The sequence below is a fragment of the Ranitomeya imitator genome, chromosome 2 (genome assembly GCF_032444005.1).
Source record: "Ranitomeya imitator isolate aRanImi1 chromosome 2, aRanImi1.pri, whole genome shotgun sequence".
NCBI lineage: Eukaryota > Metazoa > Chordata > Amphibia > Anura > Dendrobatidae > Ranitomeya > Ranitomeya imitator.
In genome coordinates, this window is record NC_091283.1 from 325,035,890 (window position 1) to 325,060,075 (window position 24,186).

General features: G+C 43.0%; 1 protein-coding gene across 2 annotated transcripts in view; it reads right to left on the reverse strand.

Annotated features, from left to right (window-relative positions):
- LOC138663523 (oocyte zinc finger protein XlCOF22-like) overlaps positions 1–24,186 on the reverse strand; it is a 55,034-nt gene that overhangs the window by 22,119 nt on the left and 8,729 nt on the right. For both annotated transcript variants that reach the window (XM_069749764.1, XM_069749762.1), the window contains exons 2-3: positions 370–518; positions 61–240 (exon numbers count right to left, since the gene is read on the reverse strand). In XM_069749764.1, coding sequence (XP_069605865.1) covers positions 61–84 — 24 coding nt within the window. In that variant the 5' untranslated portion in view covers positions 85–240; positions 370–518. The remainder of the gene's footprint in view (positions 1–60; positions 241–369; positions 519–24,186) is intronic.

Genomic DNA, 24,186 nt, shown 5'->3' on the forward strand with positions numbered 1-24,186 from the left:
CATCCCCCGATCCCTTCATAGTGTTACTGTATAATGTCCAAGCATTCCCAGCAGTGTCACCTCTCCAGTCAGCAGCTCAATCATCTTGTAGGTGAGTTCTAGGATCTTCTGGTCATTGATGTCCTCATGGATCAGGGGGTGAGGTGGAGGCCCCGTGATTGGGCTCAGTGGTCTTCCCCATCCCTCAGACACAGGGTCCTGACAGCGATCACTAGAGGTCTTCTTCACCACTGTGTAATCCTGGTAATGGAGAGACACATTAATAAATCTCACTACAGACATTTCCATAGTCCTCACCTCTCCAGTTCTGTCCATCTGTTATTCCCATAGATAAGAATGATGTAATGTGGCGTCATCAGAATCTCTCACCTCTCCAGTACCCGGAAGAGGATCTCTAGGGTGAGGTGTAATATCCTCTCCGCCATCTTGTCTCTGTCCATATCCATCTTTGATGGGTAAATCAGAAAAATGTTCTTTTGTAGAAGAGCTTCACTGAGAGGATCCGATATTGTAGAGACCTGAATGAGAAGATGAGCCGATGTAACATCATAAGAATCCTGTGTAATAATACAATTACTGGAGATAATGAGGGAAACATATGAGGAGATTTATTACTTTACAGTGTTTAGTTTCCTTCTTTACATCTACTAATAAATCCTATATATTTAGGCCACAGACAACAAGCAGTTTCCTCCTCAGAGTCGGCAGCTGAATACGTTTCTCATAGACTCATCTTCCATAACGCTAATTCTCGTCTCATTTACCGACCCTGGAATCGGCATTAGCAATACTGCAGGAGATATTCATTACACGCATCATGAGAAATAACTACTTCATGATGAAGACGACATCTTCATCTTCTACTACGGCTCTAGAAACAGATTTGGCCAGAGTCGGTCACTGACTCCATCACCACTGGCCGTCTATATGAAAGTTTCCCGTCTTCGGCTACTTTCACACATCCATTCCACTCCGTCAGGTATAATCCGGCGGCAGAACAGATTCCTGGATCAGGCGAAAGTAGTGGAAAAACTGATGCCACGGATCAATTTTTCTGTCGGATCCAGATACTCACCTTCCGGCGGCCCCCGCAGCCTTCCCGATCGTCATGATGCTCCTGTTCCCAGTGATGCTTTGCGACAATGACCTGTGATGGCGTAGCGGATTCGCGAGATGCTACGTCATCCGGGGTTATTGTCGCAAAGCATCACTAGGAATGGGAGCTGCTAGGAGCATCGCGAGAAGCGCGAAGGTTGCCGGAAGGTGAGAATATCACAATTTTTTATAAATTATTTTTAACATTATATCTTTCTACTATTGATGCTGCATAGGCAGCATCAATAGTAAAAAGAGAGAGAGAACGAGAGAGAGAGAGAGAGAGAACAGGGCGGAAGCCCGACTCCGGATACCGTCATGTGACATATCTGGTGCCCATTGTAAGAAAAGCTGGACGGCGCCCATTCCGGCGCCGTCAGGTTTTTCACTGGAACAAAAAAACGTTCCTCTGTACGTTGTGTCCGGCCGCTGGACCGTCAATTTTTGTCGGATCCGGTGAAAAACGGATGAAACGGAAGTCTATCCGATGCAATGCGGCGCTAATACAAGTCTATGGGAAACAAAACGTGAATTTTTCAGAATATTTTCCCATGGTAGAGTTCATATGCTACATTCCCCTGCATTCCATTCATTCCCCAGTTTTTACAACCAGGAACAACAGCTGCATTAGCAGGCTCTGGTTGTAATTGTATTTAACCCCTTCAGATGGATTTACAGCGTGGGACATGACTGTACGCCGGAGAGGTATGTATATTGTTGCTTTTTTATTTTATTTTTTTTACAGAACGAGGGTCTTCAGGTGGATTACGCGTATAATAAAGATTTTTAAACCCCATGTGCGTATTTATTTCATTAAAATACTTTATTCATAATTTGTGTGTGTATTATTAACCCTTTACTACTATTAGATTAATAATGGATAGGTGTCTTATTGACATCTCTCCATTATTAACCAGGCTTAATGTCACCTTACAATAGCAAGGCGACATTAACCCTTTATTACCCCATATCCCACCGCTACAGGGGAGTGGGAAGAGAGAAGCTAAGTGCCAGAATAGGCGCATCTTCCAGATGTGCCTTTTCTGGGGTGGCTGGGGGCAGATGTTTTTAGCCAAGGGGAGCCAATAACCATGGTCCCTCTCTAGGCTATTAATATCTGCCCTCAGTCACTGGCTTTTCCACGCTGGTGGAGAAAATTGCGCGGGAGCCCACGCCAGTTTTTTACGTGATTTAACACTTTATTTTAACACCTAGAGCCATCAAATTTTACACACAGACACTTCTAACATTAGTAGTAAGGAATATGTAAAAAAATAAAGGATCTGAAATGGTTTACTCTATGTAACCATGTCTCATATCCTGTCGGGTTTGACAAGGAGATAGCAAAAGCCGGCAATTGAATTACCGTCTTTTCTGCTATCTAGCTCTGAAATATATATATGTGACTGTATACTGCATATACTCAAGTATAAGCCGAGATTTTAAGCCCATTTTTGGGGGCTGAAAGTCCCCCTATCGGCTTATACTCGAGTCATACCCAGGGGTCGTCAGGGGAGGGGGAGCGGCGGCTGTCTAATTATACTCAACTGCTCCTGGCGTGGTACCTGCAGATCCCTGGCTCACCGGCGCCCCAGCTTCTTGCTGTACTGAGCGGTCACATGGTACCGCTCATTACAGTAATGAATATGCGGCTCCACCTCCCATAGGGGTAAATATCTTTATGGAGCATCTTATGGGGCCATAGTCAACATATGTGCAGCATTATATTGGGCAAATGTGTCTATGGAGCATCTTATGGGACCATTATTAACCTTTATGCAGCATTATATGGGGCATATTATAATATGGAGCATCTTATGGGGCCATCATGAACTGTATGGAGCATTATAGGGGGCTCCTGATTCAATATGGATATTCAAAAACACTTAACCTACACTTTTTTTTTATTTGGTCTGTAAAAAATAGAATTTATTTTCATACGCTAAGTGTGACGCCAGTCTTACCAGGATGTGCTCAGAAGAGTATTAGATCTGCTGGAGTGCCCTGTGCTCACAGCAGGTTGCCTGTGAGTCACAAGACAGAATAAAAGTGAGTGTGAACTTGGTCAAGTTATTTGACCAAGAAATTATTCAGGAAAACCATGTATGGGCTTTTATTTTTTAAACGGACTGCAGTGGGGCCGATCCGTTTCCTCCAGCCCAGAACTTATAAGTGGTCCATGGCCACAGAGTCTGTAGGAAAGAATAAAACCCTGCAGGAGAGTTTGGGTGTGTCAGTGTTGAGCTTGCTGGCAGACAGAGCAGTCGGTCTGCAGAGCCTTCTCTGTGTGAGACAACACAGGGCCAAACGGAGCCAAAAGGTCTGGCACCTGCATGCAGAGTCGTGTGGTCGCTCACGGCATCCGAACCCTGACTGTCTTTTGTTTTCCCGGCTGCGATCTGGAGGATACAGCCTGCTGTGCATTGTGTGAGTTTTCTTTTTGGACATTAAACACGTTTTTGTTTTGAACTTCATTGGGTCACTGCTAGTGTTGAGCAATCCGATAATGTAAGTATCGTGCATCGGCCGATATTTGCTGTATCGGAATTCCAATACCGAGTTCCGATACTTTTGTGATATCGGAATCGGAAGTTCCTATAGTGCAATTATGCACTATAATGAAGTGTGGGCGGTGCGTGGGTGGAGACTGCGTGTGTTTGCAGGCGGTGTCTGTGCGTGACCGTGGGGCTCTGTGCGTGTGTGCTGGGGCTCTGTGCGTGTGTGCAGGCATCGTCCAATGGAACTACAAGTCCCATCGGATGATGCCTGCTACACTGACAGTGATTGAAACATTAGCCAATGATAGGACAGTAGTAGTCCCATCATCCGGCTAATGTGTTGAATGAAAAAAAAAAAATACTCCATACATACTCCATACTACATACATACATACTACATACATACTATATACATACTACATGCATACTACATACATACATACTACATACATACTACATACATACCACATACAGTACATTACATACAATACATACATATGGACATACAGTACATTAAACATAGAGTACATACTCACCATCTCTTGTCACTTTGTTCCTCGAAGCCAGTGTCAACCTGTAAAAAAGATTAAAATAACAAACAACCAATATACTCACTGTCCGCAGAAATCCACGAGTATCCCACGACGATCTCCCGTGGAGAGCAGCAGCATCAGCTGATGCGACCGCTCTCCAGGGGCTCCAGAAACACAATGATGGGAGGAAGGTATCATTCCGCACTGTATTCCTCCGCCGCTGTAAAAAAAAAATAGTCCCTAGTCTCACTTATGGCATTGCTGGGTGAGAAATTTTCCCACGCAGCAATTGCCATAAAATGACACTTTGAACTTTAGTAACCTCAGTGATGCACTGCAGGAGCCATTGTCTCCTGTCACTGTGTCACTGAGGGTCCTATAGAGCAGTGACATCACCCGATGTCACTGTTCTATAGGGGAGATCGTCGTGGGACACTCGTTATTAATTGGACTACGGTGGACAGGTAGTATACGGTTTATTATTTTACGTTTTTTGCAGGTGCTAAAGTATGGTGAAATGAAGAATATTAAAATACTTTTTCGTAATGTGTGCTTGTTTTATTAACCCTTACTTACTATAGGATTAATAATGGATAGGCGTCTTATTGACGCCGCTCCGTTATTAACCCGGCTTAATGTCACCTTACAATAGCAAGGTGACATTAACCCCTTATTACCCCATATCCCACCGCTACACGGGAGTGGGAAGAGAGGGGCTAAGTGCCGGAATTGGCGCATGTTACAGATGCGCCATTTCTGGGGCGGCTGCAGACTGGTATTTGTAGCCGGGGGGGGGCAATATCCATGGCCCCTCTCTAGGCTATTAATATCAGCCCGCAGCTGTCTGCGTAGCCTTTCAGGTTATAAAATATAGGGGGACCCCATGTCATTTTTTGTGGGGTCCCCCTATTTTAATAGCCAGTAAAGACTATTGTTGTGATTTGGTAATTCAGTACCACAATGGACATAGAAGTCAGAGCACATACAGTGACCTGACAAAACCCAAAAACATAGAACGAGCTCTGAGACGTGGAAACTCTGCTGACCGCAATCCCTAATCCTCTCCAACAACACTAGAGGCAGCCGTGGATTGCGCCTAACGCTCCCTATGCAACTCGGCACAGCCTGAGAAACTAGCTAGCCTGAAGATAGAAAATAAGCCTACCTTGCCTCAGAGAAATACCCCAAAGGAAAAGGCAGCCCCCACATATAATGACTGTGAGTTAAGATGAAAAGACAAACGTAGAGATGAAATAGATTTAGCAAAGTGAGGCCCGACTTTCTGAACAGAGCGAGGATAGGAAAGGTAACTTTGCGGTCAACACAAAACCCTACAAACAACCACGCAAAGGGGGCAAAAAGACCCTCCGTACCGACTAACGGCACGGAGGTACACCCTCTGCGTCCCAGAGCTTCCAGCAAGCAAGAAAAACCAAATAAACAAGCTGGACAGAAAAAAACAGCAAACAAAATAACAAAAGCGGAACTTAGCTATGCAGAGCAGCAGGCCACAGGAACGATCCAGGAGGAAGCAAGTCCTATACTAGAACATTGACTGGAGGCCAGGATCAAAGCACTAGGTGGAGTTAAATAGAGCAGCACCTAACAACTTCACCACATCACCTGAGGAAGGAAACTCAGAAGCCGCAGTACCACTTTCCTCCACCAACGGAAGCACATAGAGAGAATCAGCCGAAGTACCACTTGTGACCACAGGAGGGAGCTCTGCCACAGAATTCACAACAGACTATGCAGACAGCTGCGGGCTGATATTCATAGCAGGCTACAAATATTGGCCCTCGGCCGTCGGCTTTCCCCCTCTGACGCAGAAAATTGCGTGTGTTTTTTCCGGAAAACACATACAGATGAACGGTTTTTCTGTCTGGCGAAAAAACGCACAGCGACGGATCCAGCAAAAAACGGATGAAACAGATGTGAAATGATGAATCCGGCCTCCGAATCCGTTTTTTCATGCATAATTTCATTCAAATCATGCACATTTTCCGTTTATTTATTTCCAAAAACTGCATCAAAGCCGCGCAAAAAACGGAACGAAAACTGCATCAAAAACTGCACTAAAAACTGCATCAAAAACCGCACCAAAAACCAGCATCAAAACCTGCACCAAAAACAGCATCAAAAACAGCATCAAAAACCTGCAGTAAAAACTGCACCAAAACTGCATCAAAATCCGCAGGTTTTGATGCGGTTTTTGGTGCTGTTTTGATGCAGTTTTTGATGCAGTTTTTGGTGCGGCTTTTGATGCTGTTTTTGATGCAGTTTTTGGTGCAGGTTTTGATGCTGGTTTTTGGTGCGGTTTTTGATGCTGTTTTTGATGCACTTTTTGGTGCAGTTTTTGGTGCGATTTTTAATGCTGTTTTTGATGCATTTTTTGGTGCAGTTTTTGGTGCAGTTTTGATGCAGTTTTTGGAAATAAATAAATGGAAAATGTGCATGATTTCAATGGAAACATGCATGAAAAAATGGATTCGGAGACCGAATTCATCATTTCACATCTCAGTTTCATCCGTTTTTTGCTGGATCCGTCGCTGTGCGTTTTTTCGCTGGATAGAAAAATCGTTCCTCTGTACGTGTTTTCTGTCTGGCGAAAACAGCTTTTTTGACGGATCCTGCAAAAGACGGATGAAACGTGTGGCCATCAGACGCAATCCGGCACTTATACAACTCTATAAGAAAAAAACGGGTCTGGCAGAAAAAAACAGATCCGGTGGAAAAAATGGATCCGTTGGAAAAGATGGATCCAGTGGAAAAAAACGGATCCGGCGGCAAAAAAAAAACGGATCCGGGGGAAAAAAAGGATCCGTTGTTTTCAAAACTCGCCGGATTGTGCCTGACGGCAAAAACCTGATGTGTGAAAGCAGCCAGGTATATGAATAGATACATCTATGTATCTATAGATATATCTATCTATAAATATATCTGTAGATAGATATATCCATAGATATATAACAGAAAGGCCGATGTTTCTAAGGCTACTTTCACACTTGCGTTTTTAGCAATCCGTCGTTTTGGGAAAAAAACTGATCCTGCAAATGTGCTCGCAGGATGTGTTTTTTACCCATAGACTTGTATTATAGACGGCTCGTGACGGATGGCCACACGTCGTGTCCGTCGTGCAACGGATCCGTCGTGTTTTGGCGGGCCGTCGGCACGAAAAAAATGTTCAAGTGCACGTTTTTTTGTCCGTCATGTCCGCCCCCTATATTTAATAGCCAGAAAGGCTACACAGATAGCTGTGGGCTGATATTCATAGCCTAGAGAGGGGCCATGGATATTGCCCCCCCCCTTCGCTACAAATACCAGTCCGCAGCCGCCCCAGAAATGGCGCATCTGTAAAATGCGCCAATTCCGGCACTTAGACCCTCTCTTCCCACTCCCATGTAGCTGTGGGATATGGGGTTATAAGGGGGTTAATATCACCTTGCTATTGTAAGGTGACATTAAGCCGGGTTAATAACGGAGAGGCGTCAGTAAGACACCTAATCATTATTAATCCTATAGTAATAAAGGGTTAATAAAACAAGCACACATTCGGAAAAAAGTATTTTAACATTCTTCATTTAACCATGCTTACCATACTTCAGCGCCTGCAAAAAACGTAAAATAATAAACCGTATACTACCTGTCCGCCGAAGTCCAATTAATAACGAGTGTCCCACGACGATCTCCCCTATAGAACAGTGACATCGGGTGATGTCACTGCTCTATAGGACCCTCAGTGACACACTCACAGGTGACAATGGCTCCTGCAGTGCATCACTGAGATTACTATAGTTCAAAGTGTCACTTTATGGCAATTGCTGCATGGGAAAATTTCTCACACAGCAATGCCAAAAGTGAGACTAGGGACAATTTTTGTTTACAGCGGCAGAGGAATACAGTGTGGAAGGATACCTTCCTCCCGTCATTGTGTTCCTGGAGCCCCTAGAGAGCGGTCGCATCTGCTGATGCTGCTGCTCTCCACGGGAGATCGTCCTGGGACACTCGTGGAGTTCTGCGGACAGTGATTATATTGGTTGTTTGTTATTTTAATCTTTTTTACAGGTTGACACTGGCTTCGGGGAACAAAGTGACAAGTAAAGGTGAGTATGAACTCTGTTTAATGTGCTGTATGTCCATATGTACAGTGGGGCAAAAAAGTATTTAGTCAGTCAGCAATAGTGCAAATTCCACCACTTAAAAAGATGAGAGGCGTCTGTAATTTACATCATAGGTAGACCTCAACTATGGGAGACAAACTGAGAAAAAAAAATCCAGAAAATCACATTGTCTGTTTTTTTAACATTTTATTTGCATATTATGGTGGAAAATAAGTATTTGGTCAGAAACAAAATTTCATCTCAATACGTTGTAATATATCCTTTGTTGGCAATGACAGAGGTCAGACGTTTTCTGTAAGTCTTCACAAGGTTGCCACACACTGTTGGCCCATTCCTCCATGCAGATCTCCTCTAGAGCAGTGATGTTTTTGGCTTTTCGCTTGGCAACACGGACTTTCAACTCCCTCCAAAGGTTTTCTATAGGGTTGAGATCTGGAGACTGGCTAGGCCACTCCAGGACCTTGAAATGCTTCTTACGAAGCCACTCCTTCGTTGCCCTGGCGGTGTGCTTTGGATCATTGTCATGTTGAAAGACCCAGCCACGTTTCATCTTCAATGCCCTTGCTGATGGAAGGAGGTTTGCACTCAAAATCTCACGATACATGGCCCCATTCATTCTTTCATGTACCCGGAACAGTCGTCCTGGCCCCTTTGCAGAGAAACAGCCCCAAAGCATGATGTTTCCACCACCATGCTTTACAGTAGGTATGGTGTTTGATGGATGCAACTCAGTATTCTTTTTCCTCCAAACACGACAAGTTGTGTTTCCACCAAACAGTTCCAGTTTGGTTTCATCAGACCATAGGACATTCTCCCCAAACTCCTCTGGATCATCCAAATGCTCTCTAGCAAACTTCAGACGGGCCCGGACATGTACTGGCTTAAGCAGTGGGTCACGTCTGGCACTGCAGGATCTGAGTCCATGGTGGCGTAGTGTGTTACTTATGGTAGGCCTTGTTACATTGGTCCCAGCTCTCTGCAGTTCATTCACTAGGTCCCCTCGCGTGGTTCTGGGATTTTTGCTCACCATTCTTGTGATCATTCTGACCCCACAGGGTGGGATTTTGCGTGGAGCCCCAGATCGAGGGAGATTATCAGTGGTCTTGTATGTCTTCCATTTTCTAATTATTGCTCCCACTGTTGATTTCTTCACTCCAAGCTGGTTGGCTATTGCAGATTCAGTCTTCCCAGCCTGGTGCAGGGCTACAATTTTGTTTCTGGTGTCCTTTGACAGCTCTTTGGTCTTCACCATAGTGGAGTTTGGAGTCAGACTGTTTGAGGGTGTGCACTGGTGTCTTTTTATACTGATATCAAGTTTAAACAGGTGCCATTACTACAGGTAATGAGTGGAGGAAAGAGGAGACTCTTAAAGAAGAAGTTACAGGTCTGTGAGAGCCAGAAATTTTGATTGTTTGTTTCTGACCAAATACTTATTTTCCACCATAATATGCAAATAAAATGTTAAAAAAACAGACAATGTGATTTTCTGGATATTTTTTTCTCAGTTTGTCTCCCATAGTTGAGGTCTACCTATGATGTAAATTACAGACGCCTCTCATCTTTTTAAGTGGTGGAACTTGCACTATTGCTGACTGACTAAATACTTTTTTGCCCCACTGTATGTATTGTATGTCATGTATGAATGTATTGTATGTAGTATGTATGTATGTATGGAGTATGTATGGAGTATGTATGTAGTATGTATGGAGTATGTATGTGTTTGTTTTTTTTTCTTCATTCAACACATTAGCCGGATGATGGGACTACTACTGTCCCATCATTGGCTAATGTGTCAATCACGGTTAGTGTAGCAGGCATCGTCCGATGGGACTTGTAGTCCCATCGGACGATGCCTGCAGAGCCCCAGCACGCCGCACAGACCCCAGAGAGCTCCGGCAGGCCCGCATACAGCCCCGGCAGGCCACATAGAGCCCTGGTAGGCCCGCACAGAGCCCCGGCAGGCACGTACAAATCCCAGCAGGCCCGCACAGATGCCGCCCGCACAGACAGACACTCACAGTGTCCGCCCACACTCTACCCCCCCTCCGGAACAGCATATAGAAGGACAGAAAGGGCTTATTTACGTTCCGATATTTGTGTCCCATTGACTTGCATTGGTATCGGGTATCGGTATCGGTGATATCCAATATTTTTTCTGGATATCGGAAGGTATCGCTCAACACTAGTCACTGCCTCTCACTGCACAGCAAGGACACCGCTGCACCACATATGGTTGGAGAATACGGGCAGTGTGAACTGAGGCATGCCACAAAGATTGCTGCGTGTCTATGATTAAGCCGGCAATGCTTCAGCTCAAGCCGACTGACAAAATGGAGGAACTTTTGAAGCAGTTGGTCCTCAGCCAGCAATGGCAGGAGCAGCACAATCATCATCAGAAATTGTATCAGCAGCAGCAAAAGACTAATGAGCGGATTCTGCAGCAGATAGCGGCAGTAGTGTAGCATCGGGTGGTTTCGTCAAACTCAATCTGACAGGTGTCCCGCCCCTATCAAAGTGTATCAAAGTGTGTAACCCCTCCCAGCCCCTGTCAGCCAGTTGTCCCTGTGTCTGGCTGATTTCCCCTTTTGATATAGTTTGATATTGTTAATTTGATCCTGTGATTATTATCCCAGTATTTGTTTTTTATATTAGATTTTCATATGTATTTGTTGTGAGATTGCATATTGCATTCCTGGCTGATTTCCCCTTTTGATATAGTTTGATATTGTTAATTTGATCCAGTGATTATTATCCCAGTATTTGTTTTTATATTAGATTTTTATATGTCGTTGTTGTGAGATTGCACATTGCATTCTGTAATCAGGGCAGTGTGTTTTATTACCAATGAGCACATATAGTGCATAGATTTTCATATTATTTGTAGCTGTTTGTGAAGTTGCTTCTGTAAGCTGTATTTTTTCTGCCGACAGTCCATAATGCTCCGCTTATATTATCTCATCTAAACAGAGTGCAATGCTTAATAGTTTGTGATAGTATAATTCTCAATATTATGAAAAAATGACAGTCATTGTATGCGTTTTAAAAGACTTTATTAAAGTATGTATCAGACACAATACATTGTATGTGGATTACAGCATGATATACAATAACATACAGCAGGGGCTGAGCGTAATGAAAATACGATCCTTAATAATTAAATTGCTATCCCAATGGCTGTTACAGGGGCTGCTCAGGGCGCTGACACTGGTGTGTCAGCATAATTTTCCAGCGTGTCCAGGGGCTGTGTTAGTTGTGATAGCCAACTACGTGCCCTGTGTGGTTAACAGATAAAATAGCCACAAGTACAGAGACGCATCGGCCTGTACAGATAATGACCAGTGCTAGAGTTATGCAGCAATGCGGTCAGCTAACCACAGGCACACTTTGCAATGCTCGCTAAACCTCAATATTGTACAGAAATCTAAAAAAATTGAGTGTTTTTTATAATCACTAGAATTCATATTAATAGTTACTTTTAACTATTCTTTTAGAGTGTCTAGTAGTTTTATATTCTTTGTCTGATATATTTCTACACGAAGCTTCAAAACTATTTTGTAATTTATAATGTATCACAGTAGTTTCATATGAAGTTACATCTTAGGCACTGTTCAGACTATTGTAATATCTGCAGCTTAAAATAGAGCCAAATAGCTACTTTCAAATCCGGACAAACACCCGTGATTTTAATGGGGTCTAAGGGGGTTCTATTAAGGCTTCCCACATAATAGTTATGGAAAGAATAATGCTACAGAATTGTTGTTTCAGCTCTTTGTCGTTCTATGTATACCGTAAATTTTGCTTCCTTTCAGTGAATAATATAAGACAAATTATTTTTATTCAAAGACATCTAACTTATGTATACTTTTAAAGCTTTGTTACATTTCTATCCAGTCTACACCATGCTGTGTAACATAAATACATGTAATCTTGTAGTGATTTAATATAGTACGCCAAACATGATGTGGTTTTTGGTTTCTCTGAACTGTCGCATACAAAACATATAAGGTAGTACGGCACAAGATGTGAGCATTCCCGCAGCTCGCTGAGCGTTACCACTGTACTCATTTCTCTCTGCTGCTTCTGAATGTACACTATTCTCACCCATGGACAGTTTTCCTTTAAAAATATGAATATTATTGAATATAATGTTTTACCTATGTTACAGTCACTTTTTGCAGATAATAAATCTTAATTTCTTTATAATTTGACTTTTTAGTTATAGTTTGTTTCAGCTCTTTGCCGTTCTATGTATACCGTAAATTTTGCTTCCTTTCAGTGAATAATATAAGACAAATTATTTTTATTCAAAGACATCTAACTTATGTATACTTTTAAAGCATTGTTACATTTCTATCCATGTGGTCTTGTATTATGTTATGTTATCTCATCTAAACAGAGTAGCTGTCTATGCCCACCGAAGCAGCAAATATATGATTTGATCACAGTCATTCTTATTTAGCTTTATGAGTAAGAGACATCCTACAAATAGAATCCTTTTTCCATTTCATTTGACCTGCGATATTCCACATTTTTTTTCAGTGTGCATGAGAAAGATTTAAACAAGTAAGTAGAACTTTTTCTTAACTATATATTAAATGTAAACACTTGCCCTATTTATAATACTCTTTATATACTCTATATATGTGTACCGGTACGCATGTGTAAGAATAAATTTAAATGTTAGCCAGAAATCTAAAAAAAAAATTGAGTGCTTTTTTTATAATCACTAGTATTCATATTAATAGTTACTTTTAACTATCCTTTTAGAGTGTCTAGTAGTTTTATATTCTTTGTCTGATATATTTCTACACAAAGCTTCAAAACTATTTTGTAATTTATAATGTATCACAGTAGTTTCATATGAAGTTACATCTTAGGCACTGTTCAGACCATTGTAATATCTGCAGCTTAAAATAGAGCCAAATAGCTACTTTCTAATCCGGACATACACCATTGATTTTAATGGGGTCTAAGGGGTGTTCTATCAAGGTTTCCCACATAATAGTTATGGAAAGAATAATGCTACAGAATTGGCCGTTCCAGTTATAAAACAAAAATGATGAAAATTATCCTTGATGATAATGTGAAAAAAGCTTATGCAACGGGTTTATGGATCTCTACAATAAATACCATGTGTAGAAATTTGGTTCTAGAACTTGTTGGATTAGTGAATATAATAACGTTTGTCATATTTTATAACATACAGCTAATGATTCTTGCTTTTAACTTGTATGTAACTGGCTAATGTTACTAATACCCTCTAACATGGGGTCATGGTTCTGCATTTCTGAAGAGTTAAGCTTCATCATCACAGTTAGCACCATGTAACTGTATGCATCTCCAATAACGGCTATAGATGTCAACTTTTAACCTACTGATTGATTTACAAAATGTCAGGCTGGCATTTACGTTTATGATGATTATTGCGCAGCTCCATGTAACATCCAATATACACTATTTCTCAGTTTTCCTTTAAAAATATGAATATTATTGAATATAATGTTTTACTTATGTTATAGTATTTTATTTTCCCGGTGTTACTTTTGCTCATGTATTACTGGTTTCTTCTTCAGTTGTGATTCTTACCTTTTCTATATAAATATGGGTAAATGAATTCTCTATTATAGAACCATTTTGAATCCATGTTTTGGTGACCTTAAACATTTTGTATAACAGATGTGTTTCTCCTGATTTTTCTTGGTTAACCCCTTCCCGACCTTTAACCCCTCCCCGACCTTTGACGCACCGTATGCGTCATGAAAACCTGTGCCATTCCGACCTGTGACGCAGCATATGCGTCATGGCCGGATTTGGCTCCTGCAGGCCGGGTCAAAGGGTTAACTGTAATTTCACCCGGCCTGCAGGGACAGGAGGAGTTGTACTTTAGCCCGGAAGGGGTGGCTTCACCCCCCCCCCCATGGCTACGATCGCTCTGATTGGCTGTTGAAAGTGAAGCTGCCAATCAGAGCGATTTGTAATATTTCACCTAAAAAACTGGTGAAATATTACAATCCAGCCATGGCCGATGCTGCAATATCATCGGCCATGGCTGGAAACACTGATGTGCCCCCACCCCACCGATCGCCCCCCAGCCCTCCGATCTGTGGTCCGCCCCCCTCCGTCCTGTGCTCCGCACCCCCATCCTCCCTGTCGCTCCACCTGTGCTCCAATCTCACCCCCCTGCACTGCTATCCACCCCCCGCACTGCTATCCACCCCCCCGCACTGCAATCCACCCCCCCGCACTGCAATCCACCCCCCGCACTGCAATCCACCCCCCATGCTCCGATCCACCTCCCCGTGCTCCCCCCCAGCCCATCATACTTACCGAGCCTCCCGGGGTCCGTCCGTCTTCTTTCCTGGGCGCCGCCATCTTCCAAAATGGCGGGCGCATGCATAGTGCGCCCGCCGAATCTGCCGGCCGGCAGATTCGTTTCAAGTGCATTTTGATCACTGTGATAAAACCTCACAGTGATCAAAATAAAAAAAATACTAAATGACCCCCCCCTTTGTCACCCCCATAGGTAGGGACAATAATAAAATAAATAAATTTTTTTTTCTTCCACTAAGGTTGGGATTAGAACTAGGGTTAGGGTTAGGGTTTCGGTATGTGCACACGTATTCTGGTCCTCTGCGGATTTTTCCGCAGCAGATTTGATAAATCCGCAGTGCTAAACCGCTACGGATTTATCGCGGATTTACCGTGGTTTTTCTGCACATTTCACTGCGGTTTTACAACTGCGGTTTACTATTGGAGCAGTTGTAAAACCGCTGTGGAATCCGCAGAAAGAAGTGACATGCTGCGGAATGTAAACCGCTGCGTTTCCGTGCAGTTTTTCTGCAGCATGTGTACAGCGATTTTTGTTTCCCATAGGTTTACATTGAACTGTAAACTCATGGGAAACTGCTGCGGATCCGCAGCGTTTTCCGCAGCGTGTGCACATACCTTTAGAATTAGGCTATGTGCACACGGTGCGGATTTGGCTGCGGATCCGCAGCGGATTGGCAGCTGCGGATTTGCAGCAGAGTTCCATCAGGTTTACAGTACCAAGTAAACCTATGGAAAACCAAATCCGCTGTGCCCATGGTGTGGAAAATACAGCGCGGAAACGCTGCGTTGTATTTTCCGCAGCATGACAATTCTTTGTGTGGATTCCGCAGCGTTTTACACCTGTTCCTCAATAGGAATCCGCAGGTGAAATCCGCACAAAAAACACTGGAAATCCGTGGTAAATCCACAGGTAAAACGCAGTGCCTTTTACCCACGGATTTTTCAAAAATGGTGCTGAAAAATCTCACACGAATCCGCAACGTGGGCACATAGCCTTAGGGTTAGGGTTGGAATTAGGGTTGTGGTTAGGGTTGTGATTAGGGTTATGGCTACAGTTGGGATTAGGGTTAGGGGTGTGGGGGGGTTAGTGTTGGAGGTAGAATTGAGGGGTTTCCACTGTTTAGGCACATCAGAGGTCTCCAAACGCAACATGGCGCCACCATTGATTCCAGCCAATCTTGTATTCAAAAAGTCAAATGGTGCTCCCTCACTTCCGAGCCCCGACGTGTGCCCAAACAGTGGTTTACCCCCACATATGGGGTACCAGCATACTCAGGATAAACTGCGCAACAATTATTGGGGTCCAATTTCTCCTGTTACCCTTGTGAAAATAAAAAATTGCTTGCTAAAACATCATTTTTGAGGAAAGAAAATTGATTTTTTATTTTCACGGCTCTGCGTTGTAAACGTCTGTGAAGCACTTGGGGGTTCAAAGTGCTCACCACATATCTAGATAAGTTCCTTGGGGGGTCTAGTTTACAAAATGGGGTCACTTGTGGGGGGGTTTCTACTGTTTAGGCACACCAGGGGCTCTGCAAACGCAACGTGACGCCCGCAGACCATTCCATCAAAGTCTGCATTTCAAAAGTCACTACTTCCCTTCTGAGCCCTGACGTGTGCCCAAGCAGTGGTTTACCCCCACACATGGGGTATCAGCGTACTCAGGAGAAACTGGAAAACAACTTTTGTGGTCCAATTTCTCCTGTAACCCTTGGGAAAATAAAAAATTCTGGGCTAAAAAATTATTTTTGAGGAAAGAAAACGTATTTATTATTTTCACGGCTCTGCGTTATAAACTTCTGTGAAGCACTTGGGGGTTCAAAGTGCTCACCACACATCTAGATAAGTTCCTTTGGGGGTCTAGTTTCCAAAATGGGGTCACTTGTGGGGGGTTTCTACTGTTTAGCCACATCAGGGGCTCTGCAAACGCAACGTGACGCCCGCAGAGCATTCCATCAAAGTCTGCATTTCAAAACATCACTACTTCCCTTCCAAACCCCGACGTGTGCCCAAACAGTGGTTTACCCCCACATATGGGGTATCAGCGTACTCAGGGGAAACTGGACAACAACTTTTGGGGTCAAATTTCTCCTGTTACCCTTTGGAAAATAAAAAATTGCGGGCTAAAAAATCATTTTTGAGAAAAGAATTTTTTATTTTATTTTCATGGTTCTGCGTTATAAACTTCTGTGAAGCACTTGGGGGTTCAAACTGCTCACCACACATCTAGATTAGTTCCTTTGGGGGTCTAGTTTCCAAAATGGGGTTATTTGTGGGGGATCTGCAATGTTTAGGCACACAGGGGCTCTCCAAACGCGACATGGTGTCCGCTAATGATTGGAGCTAATTTTCCATTTAAAAAGCCAAATGGCATGCCTTCCCTTCCGAGCCCTGCCGTGCACCAAAACAGTGGTTTACCCCCACATATGGGGTATCAGCGTACTCAGGACAAACTGGACAACAACATTTGGGGTCCAATTTCTCCTATTACCTTTGGCAAAATAGGAAATTCCAGGCTAAAAAATAATTTTTGAGGAAAGAAAAATTATTTTTTATTTTCATGGCTCTGCGTCTTCTGTGAAGCACCTGGGGGTTTAAAGTGCTCAATATGCATCTAGATAAGTTCTTTGGGGGTCTAGTTTCCAACATGGGGTCACTTGTGGGGGAGCTCCAATGTTTAGGCACACAGGGGCTCTCCAAACGCGACATGGTGTCCACTAAAGATTGGAGCTAATTTTTCATTCAAAAAGTCAAATGGTGCTCCTTCCCTTCTGAGCTCTGCCGTGCGCCCAAACAGTGGTTTACCCCCACATATGAGGTATCAGTGTACTCGGGAGAAATTGCCCAACAAATTTTATGATCCATTTTATCCTATTTCCCATGTGAAAATGAAAAAATTGAGGCGAAAAAATTTTTTTTGTGAAAAAAAAGTACTTTTTCATTTTTACGGATCAATTTGTGAAGTACCTGAGGGTTTAAAGTGCTCACTATGCATCTAGATAAGTTCCTTGGGGGGTCCAGTTTCCAAAATGGGGTCACTTGTGGGGGAGCTCCAATGTTTAGGCACACAGGGGCTATCCAAACGTGACATGGTGTCCGCTAAAGAGTGCAGCCAATTTTTCATTCAAAAAGTCAAATGGCGCTCCTTCCCTTCCAAGCCCTGCCGTGCGCCCAAACAGTGGTTTACCCCCACATATGAGGTATCAGCGTACTCAGGACAAATTGGACAACAACTTTCGTGATTCAGTTTCTCCTTTTACCATTGGGAAAATAAAAAAATTGTTGCTAAAAGATCATTTTTGTGACTAAAAAGTTAAATGTTCATTTTTTCCTTCCATGTTGCTTCTGCTGCTGTGAAGCACCTGAAGGGTTAACAAACTTCTTGAATGTCGTTTTGTGCACCATGAGGGGTGCAGTTTTTAGAATGGTGTCACTTTTGGGTATTTTCAGCCATATAGACCCCTCAAACTGACTTCAAATGTGAGGTGGTCCCTAAAAAAAATGGTTTTGTAAATTTCATTGTAAAAATGAGAAATCGCTGGTCAAATTTTAACCCTTATAACTTCCTAGCAAAAAAAAAATTTGTTTCCAAAATTGTGCTGATGTAAAGTAGACATGTGGGTAATGTTATTTATTAACTATTTTGTGTCACATAACTCTCTGGTTTAACAGAATAAAAATTCAAAATGTGAAAATTGTGAAATTTTTAAAATTTTCGCCAAATTTCCGTTTTTATCACAAATAAACGCAGAATTTATTGACCTAAATTTACCACTAACATAAAGCCCAATATGTCACGAAAAAACCGTCTCAGAACCGCTAGGATCCGTTGAAGCATTACCTCATAAAGGGACACTGGTCAGAATTGCAAAAAACGGCCAGGTCATTAAGGTCAAAATAGGCTGGGTCAGGAAGGGGTTAAGGGATCACTGATGTTTTAATAAACTTTGAATAAATAATTGGTCATACATAAGAAACCTTGCAATATATCTTTATAGAAATAATACTTCTGCACTCATGGCCACTTCTCCTCCACCTTTGCCTCCTGAACTCATCATTCACTGTGAAATAATGCAAAAACCCATCTTTGTGCGGATGGATGCATCAACATTTTGCCATTATAAGTTTATGGTTCTGTAAAGAGAGATGAGAATTGCAGAAAGGAGATGGAGGCAGACACACACAACAAACATACACACACAACATACAGAACACACACAACACACACAACAAACATACACACAACATACAGAACACACACAACACATACAACACACACAAAGATGGGTTTTTGCATTATTTCACAGTGAATGATGAGTTCAGGAGGCAAAGGTGGAGGAGAAGTGGCCATGAGTGCAGAAGTATTATTTCTATAAAGATATATTGCAAGGTTTCTTACGTATGACCAGTTATTTATTCAAAGTTTATTAAAACATCAGTGATCCCTTAACCAAGAAAAATCAGGAGAAACACATCTGTTATACAAAATGTTTAAGGTCACCAAAACATGGATTCAAAATGGTTCTATAATAGAGAATTCATTTACCCATATTTATATAGAAAAGGTAAGAATCACAACTGAAGAAGAAACCAGTAATACATGAGCAAAAGTAACACCGGGAAAATAAAATACTATAACATAAGTAAAACATTATATTCAATAATATTCATATTTTTAACGGAAAACTGAGAAATAGTGTATATTGGATGTTACATGGAGCTGCGCAATAATCATCATAAACGTAAATGCCAGCCTGACATTTTGTAAATCAATCAGTAGGTTAAAAGTTGACATCTATAGCCGTTATTGGAGATGCATACAGTTACATGGTGCTAACTGTGATGATGAAGCTCAACTCTTCAGAAATGTAGAACCATGACCCCATGTTAGAGGGTATTAGTAACATTAGCCAGTTACATACAAGTTAAAAGCAAGAATCATTAGCTGTATGTTATAAAATATGACAAACGTTATTATATTCACTAATCCAACAAGTTCTAGAACCAAATTTCTACACATGGTGTTTATTGTAGAGATCCATAAACCCGTTGCATAAGCCTTTTTCACATTATCATCAAGGATAATTTTCATCATTTTTGTTTTATAACTGGAACTGCCAATTCTGTAGCATTATTCTTTCCATAACTATTATGTGGGAAACCTTGATAGAACCCCTTAGACCCCATTAAAATCAATGGTGTATGTCCGGATTAGAAAGTAGCTATTTGGCTCTATTTTAAGCTGCAGATATTACAATAGTCTGAACAGTGCCTAAGATGTAACTTCATACTGTGATACATTATAAATTACAAAAAAGTTTTGAAGCTTTGTGTAGAAATATATCAGACAAAGAATATAAAACCACTAGACACTCTAAAAGGATAGTTAAAAGTAATTATTAATATGAATACTAGCGATTATAAAAAAACACTCGATTTTTTTTTTTTTTTTTAGATTTCTGTACAATATTGAGGTTTAGCGAGCATTGCAAAGTGTGCCTGTGGTTAGCTGACCGCATTGCTGCATAACTCTAGCACTGCTCATTATCTGTACAGGCCGATGCATCTCTGTACTTGTGGCTATTTTATCTGTTAACCACACAGGGCACGTAGTTGGCTATCACAACTAACACAGCCCCTGGACACGCTGGAAATTTATGCTGACACACCAGTGTCAGCGCCCTGAGCAGCCCCTGTAACAGCCATTGGGATAGCAATTTAATTATTCAGGATCGTATTTTCATTACGCTCAGCCCCTGCTGTATGTTATTGTATATCATGCTGTAATCCACATACAATGTATTGTGTCTGATACACACTTTAATAAAGTCTTTTAAAACGCATACAATGACTGTAATTTTTTCATAATATTGAGAATTATACTATCACAAACTATTAAGCATTGCACTCTGTTTAGATGAGATAATATAAGCGGAGCATTATGGACTGTCGGCAGAAAAAATGCAGCTTACAGAAGCAACTTCACAAACAGCTACAAATAATATGAAAATCTATGCACTATATGTGCTCATTGGTAATAAAACACACTGCCCTGACTACAGAATGCAATGTGCAATCTCACAACAACGACATATAAAAATCTAATATAAAAACAAATACTGGGATAATAATCACTGGATCAAATTAACAATATCAAACTATATCAAAAGGGGAAATCAGCCAGGAATGCAATATGCAATCTCACAACAAATACATATGAAAATCTAATATAAAAAACAAATACTGGGATAATAATCACAGGATCAAATTAACTATATCAAACTACATCAAAAGGGGAAATCAGCCAGACACAGGGACAACTGGCTGACAGGGGCTGGGAGGGGTTACACACTTTGATAGGGGAGGGGCACCTGTCAGATTGAGTTTGACGAAACCACCCGATGCTACACTACTAGCGGCAATGCGAGAGGCACCCTCCCCAGCGACCCCGCATCAGTCGGAGGCCAGGTACAAAGTCCGGTCAGCACTGAGGAAGCCTGCCTGCATGCACTGCCACATTGTAGCAGACAAGTACAGCTTATTTTGGGGACTTATTCCTCCTGTGCCCCTAGTGTATATCTAACATTTTGCAGTACTGTGGTGGCAATCACATGTGTGGTAACAGTTATTTATCAGTGTCATGCAGTTTGTTATTCTATATATCTGCTGGAATATCTAGGAGAGTCATTGTGCGTCAGCACCTATTTAATCCTTGGTCAGTATAGTAGGTGGGGATTACTAGTGTAAAGTTAAGTGCTGCCATGGTACCTAGATAAACCCTGTATCCGTTCTGAGCGGCTAAGGTTGAGTGGACTGTCTCTTTTGCTTACATACATGTATCTTACCTCTCGCTAGTTCTAATATACATATTGTATACTTGTATAATCTCAGCAGTATATTATACAGGTAATACAGGCCATCTGGCCCTCTGTTTCTGACTTCCAGTCTTATAGGGTTAAATAGGAGGTAAGGGACAGCCATCGCACGAGCGGGGACGCCAATCTCGTATTCCTTAGGGTGCCAACCTCTGCACCCACGTAGGCGCTCCGATTGGGGGTATCTAGGGCTAGGTCACTCATTTCTACACATCGGCTGAGTGAGGTTGTTGTGACATAGTAGCACTTTTATATCACCACTATTTAGTCATTAACAATTTTGGTGCTGTTAGTTTTGTTTAATGAGGTATAACACTGGGCATACCTCTGTATATATATATATATATATATATATATATATATATATATACACACACTAGATATTGAACCCGTTCTACGCCCGGTTGGCGAGCATTTATATTGGTATATGGTCTCCATCCTGGTATGTGCTGCTCCCATCTTGCTCCCCCATCCTGTCATGTGCTGCTCCAACCTGCGTCCCCATCCTGTCATGTGCTGCTCCAACCTGCGTCCCCATCCTTTCATGTGCTGCTCCAACCTGCGTCCCCATCCTGTCATGTGCTGCTCCATCCTGCGTCCCCATCCTGTCATGTGCTGCTCCATCCTGCGTCCCCATCCTGTCATGTGCTGCACCCATCCTGTGCCCCGTCTTGTCATGTGCTGCTCCCATCCTGCCCCCATCCTGTCATGTGGTGCTCCCATCGTGCGCAACCATTCTGTCATGTGCTGTTCCCATCCTGTGCCCCCATTTTGTCATGTGGTGCTCCCATCCTGCGCAACCATTTTGTCATGTGCTGCTCCCATTCTGTGCCCCCATTCTGTTGTAATGTGCTGCACCCATTCTGCCTGTTCCTGTTTCCATTCTGTCATATGTTGCTCCCATCTTTTTCCGGCTCTACTGCCCGAGTGCGACTGTGCAGAGTGCGACTGTGCAGATCGCGACTGTGCAGAGCGCGACTGTGCAGAGCGCGACTGTGCAGAGTGCGACTGTGCAGAGTGTGGCTATACTGCCTGAGTACGGCTATACTGCCTGAATGCGGCTATACTGCCTGAGTGCGGCTATACTGAGTGCAGTTGAACTGCCTGAGTACGGCTTTAAAGCTTGAGTGTGGCTATACTGAGTGCGGCTGTACTGTCTGAGTGCGGCTATCCTGCCTGAGCGTTGCTATACTGCCTGAGCGCGGCTATACTTAGTGCAGTTGAACTGCCTGAGCGCGGCTTTACTGCCTGAGTGCGGCTATACTGAGCGCGCCTGTACTGCCTGAGTGCGGCTATACTGAGTGCGCCTGTACTGCCTGAGTGCGGCTATACTGAGCACGGCTGTACTGCCTGAGTGCGGCTATACTGAGCGCGGCTGTACTGCCTGAGTGCAGCTATACTGAGCGCGGCTGTACTGCCTGAGTGTGGCTGTACTGAGTGCGCCTGTACTGCCTGAGTGCGGCTATACTGAGCGTGCCTGTACTGCATGAGTGCGGCTATACTGAGTGCGCCTGTACTGCCTGAGTGCGGCTATACTGAGCATGGCTGTACTGCCTGAGTGCGGCTATACTGAGCGCGGCTGTACTGCCTGAGTGCAGCTATACTGGGCGCGGCTGTACTGCCTGAGTGCGGCTATACTGAGCGTGGCTGTACTGCATGAGTGCGGCTATACTGAGCGCGGCTGTACTACATGAGTGCGGCTATACTGAGCGCGGCTGTAGTGCCCGAGTGCGGCTATACTGTGAGTGGTTGTAGTGCCTGAATGCGGCTATACTGAGCGCGGCTGTACTGCCTGAGTGCAGGTATACTGAGCGTGGCTGTACTGCCTGAGTGCGGCTATACTGAGGGAGGCTGTACTGCCTGAGTGTGGTTGAGTGTGACTCTACTGCCTGAGTGTGGCTATACTGAGCGTGGCTGTACTGCATGAGTTCGACTATACTGAGCGCGGCTGTACTGTCTGAGTGCGGCTATACTGAGCGTGGCTGTACTGCCTGAGTGCGGCTATACTGAGCACGGCTATACTGCCTGAGTGCGGTTGAGTGTGGCTGTACTGCCTGAGTGTGGCTATACTGAGCGTGGCTGTACTGCATGAGTTCAACTATACTGAGCGTGGCTGTACTGTCTGAGTGCGGCTATACTGAGCGTGGCTGTACTGCGTGAGTGCGGCTGTAATGCGTGAGTGCGGCTGTACTGTGTGAGTCTGTGCGCTTTTGTGTTTTCAAGTTCTTTGGTGGTGTGAACAAGTTTCTACAGACTTGTTCACTGTGCAAGTATCCCATGTGTTTCTGGTTTTATAATTGTTCTCTTGTTTCTACAAGACTGGGGAGTCCACCACTCCTCTGTGGGTCATTTGCATTGTAGCTGTTCCATCCTGCATGTTCTACATTGATATTTTCTCTCTGAACCCTGCTCAAACAGGTACTATACAGATGATCAGGTTTTTAAATACATCAGATAGGGATTATATACATTAGACAGGATTGCTCTATTATGGGTGTACCTTGGCGATTGGTGGAGCAGCTTAACATACTTTTTTTTTGCAAAAAAAACGTATTAACTAAATACCCTGTATTTTTTCATTTTTTGACTAGCACTTGCTTATTTACTGTGACTTTTTTGCAACAGAGTATTTTTTGACCTCTCTGTGTGCTTTTGTGTTTTCATTTACTGTGTGAGTGCGGCTGAGTGTGGCTGTACTGTGCGAGTGTGGCTGAGTGTGGCTCTACTGTGCGAG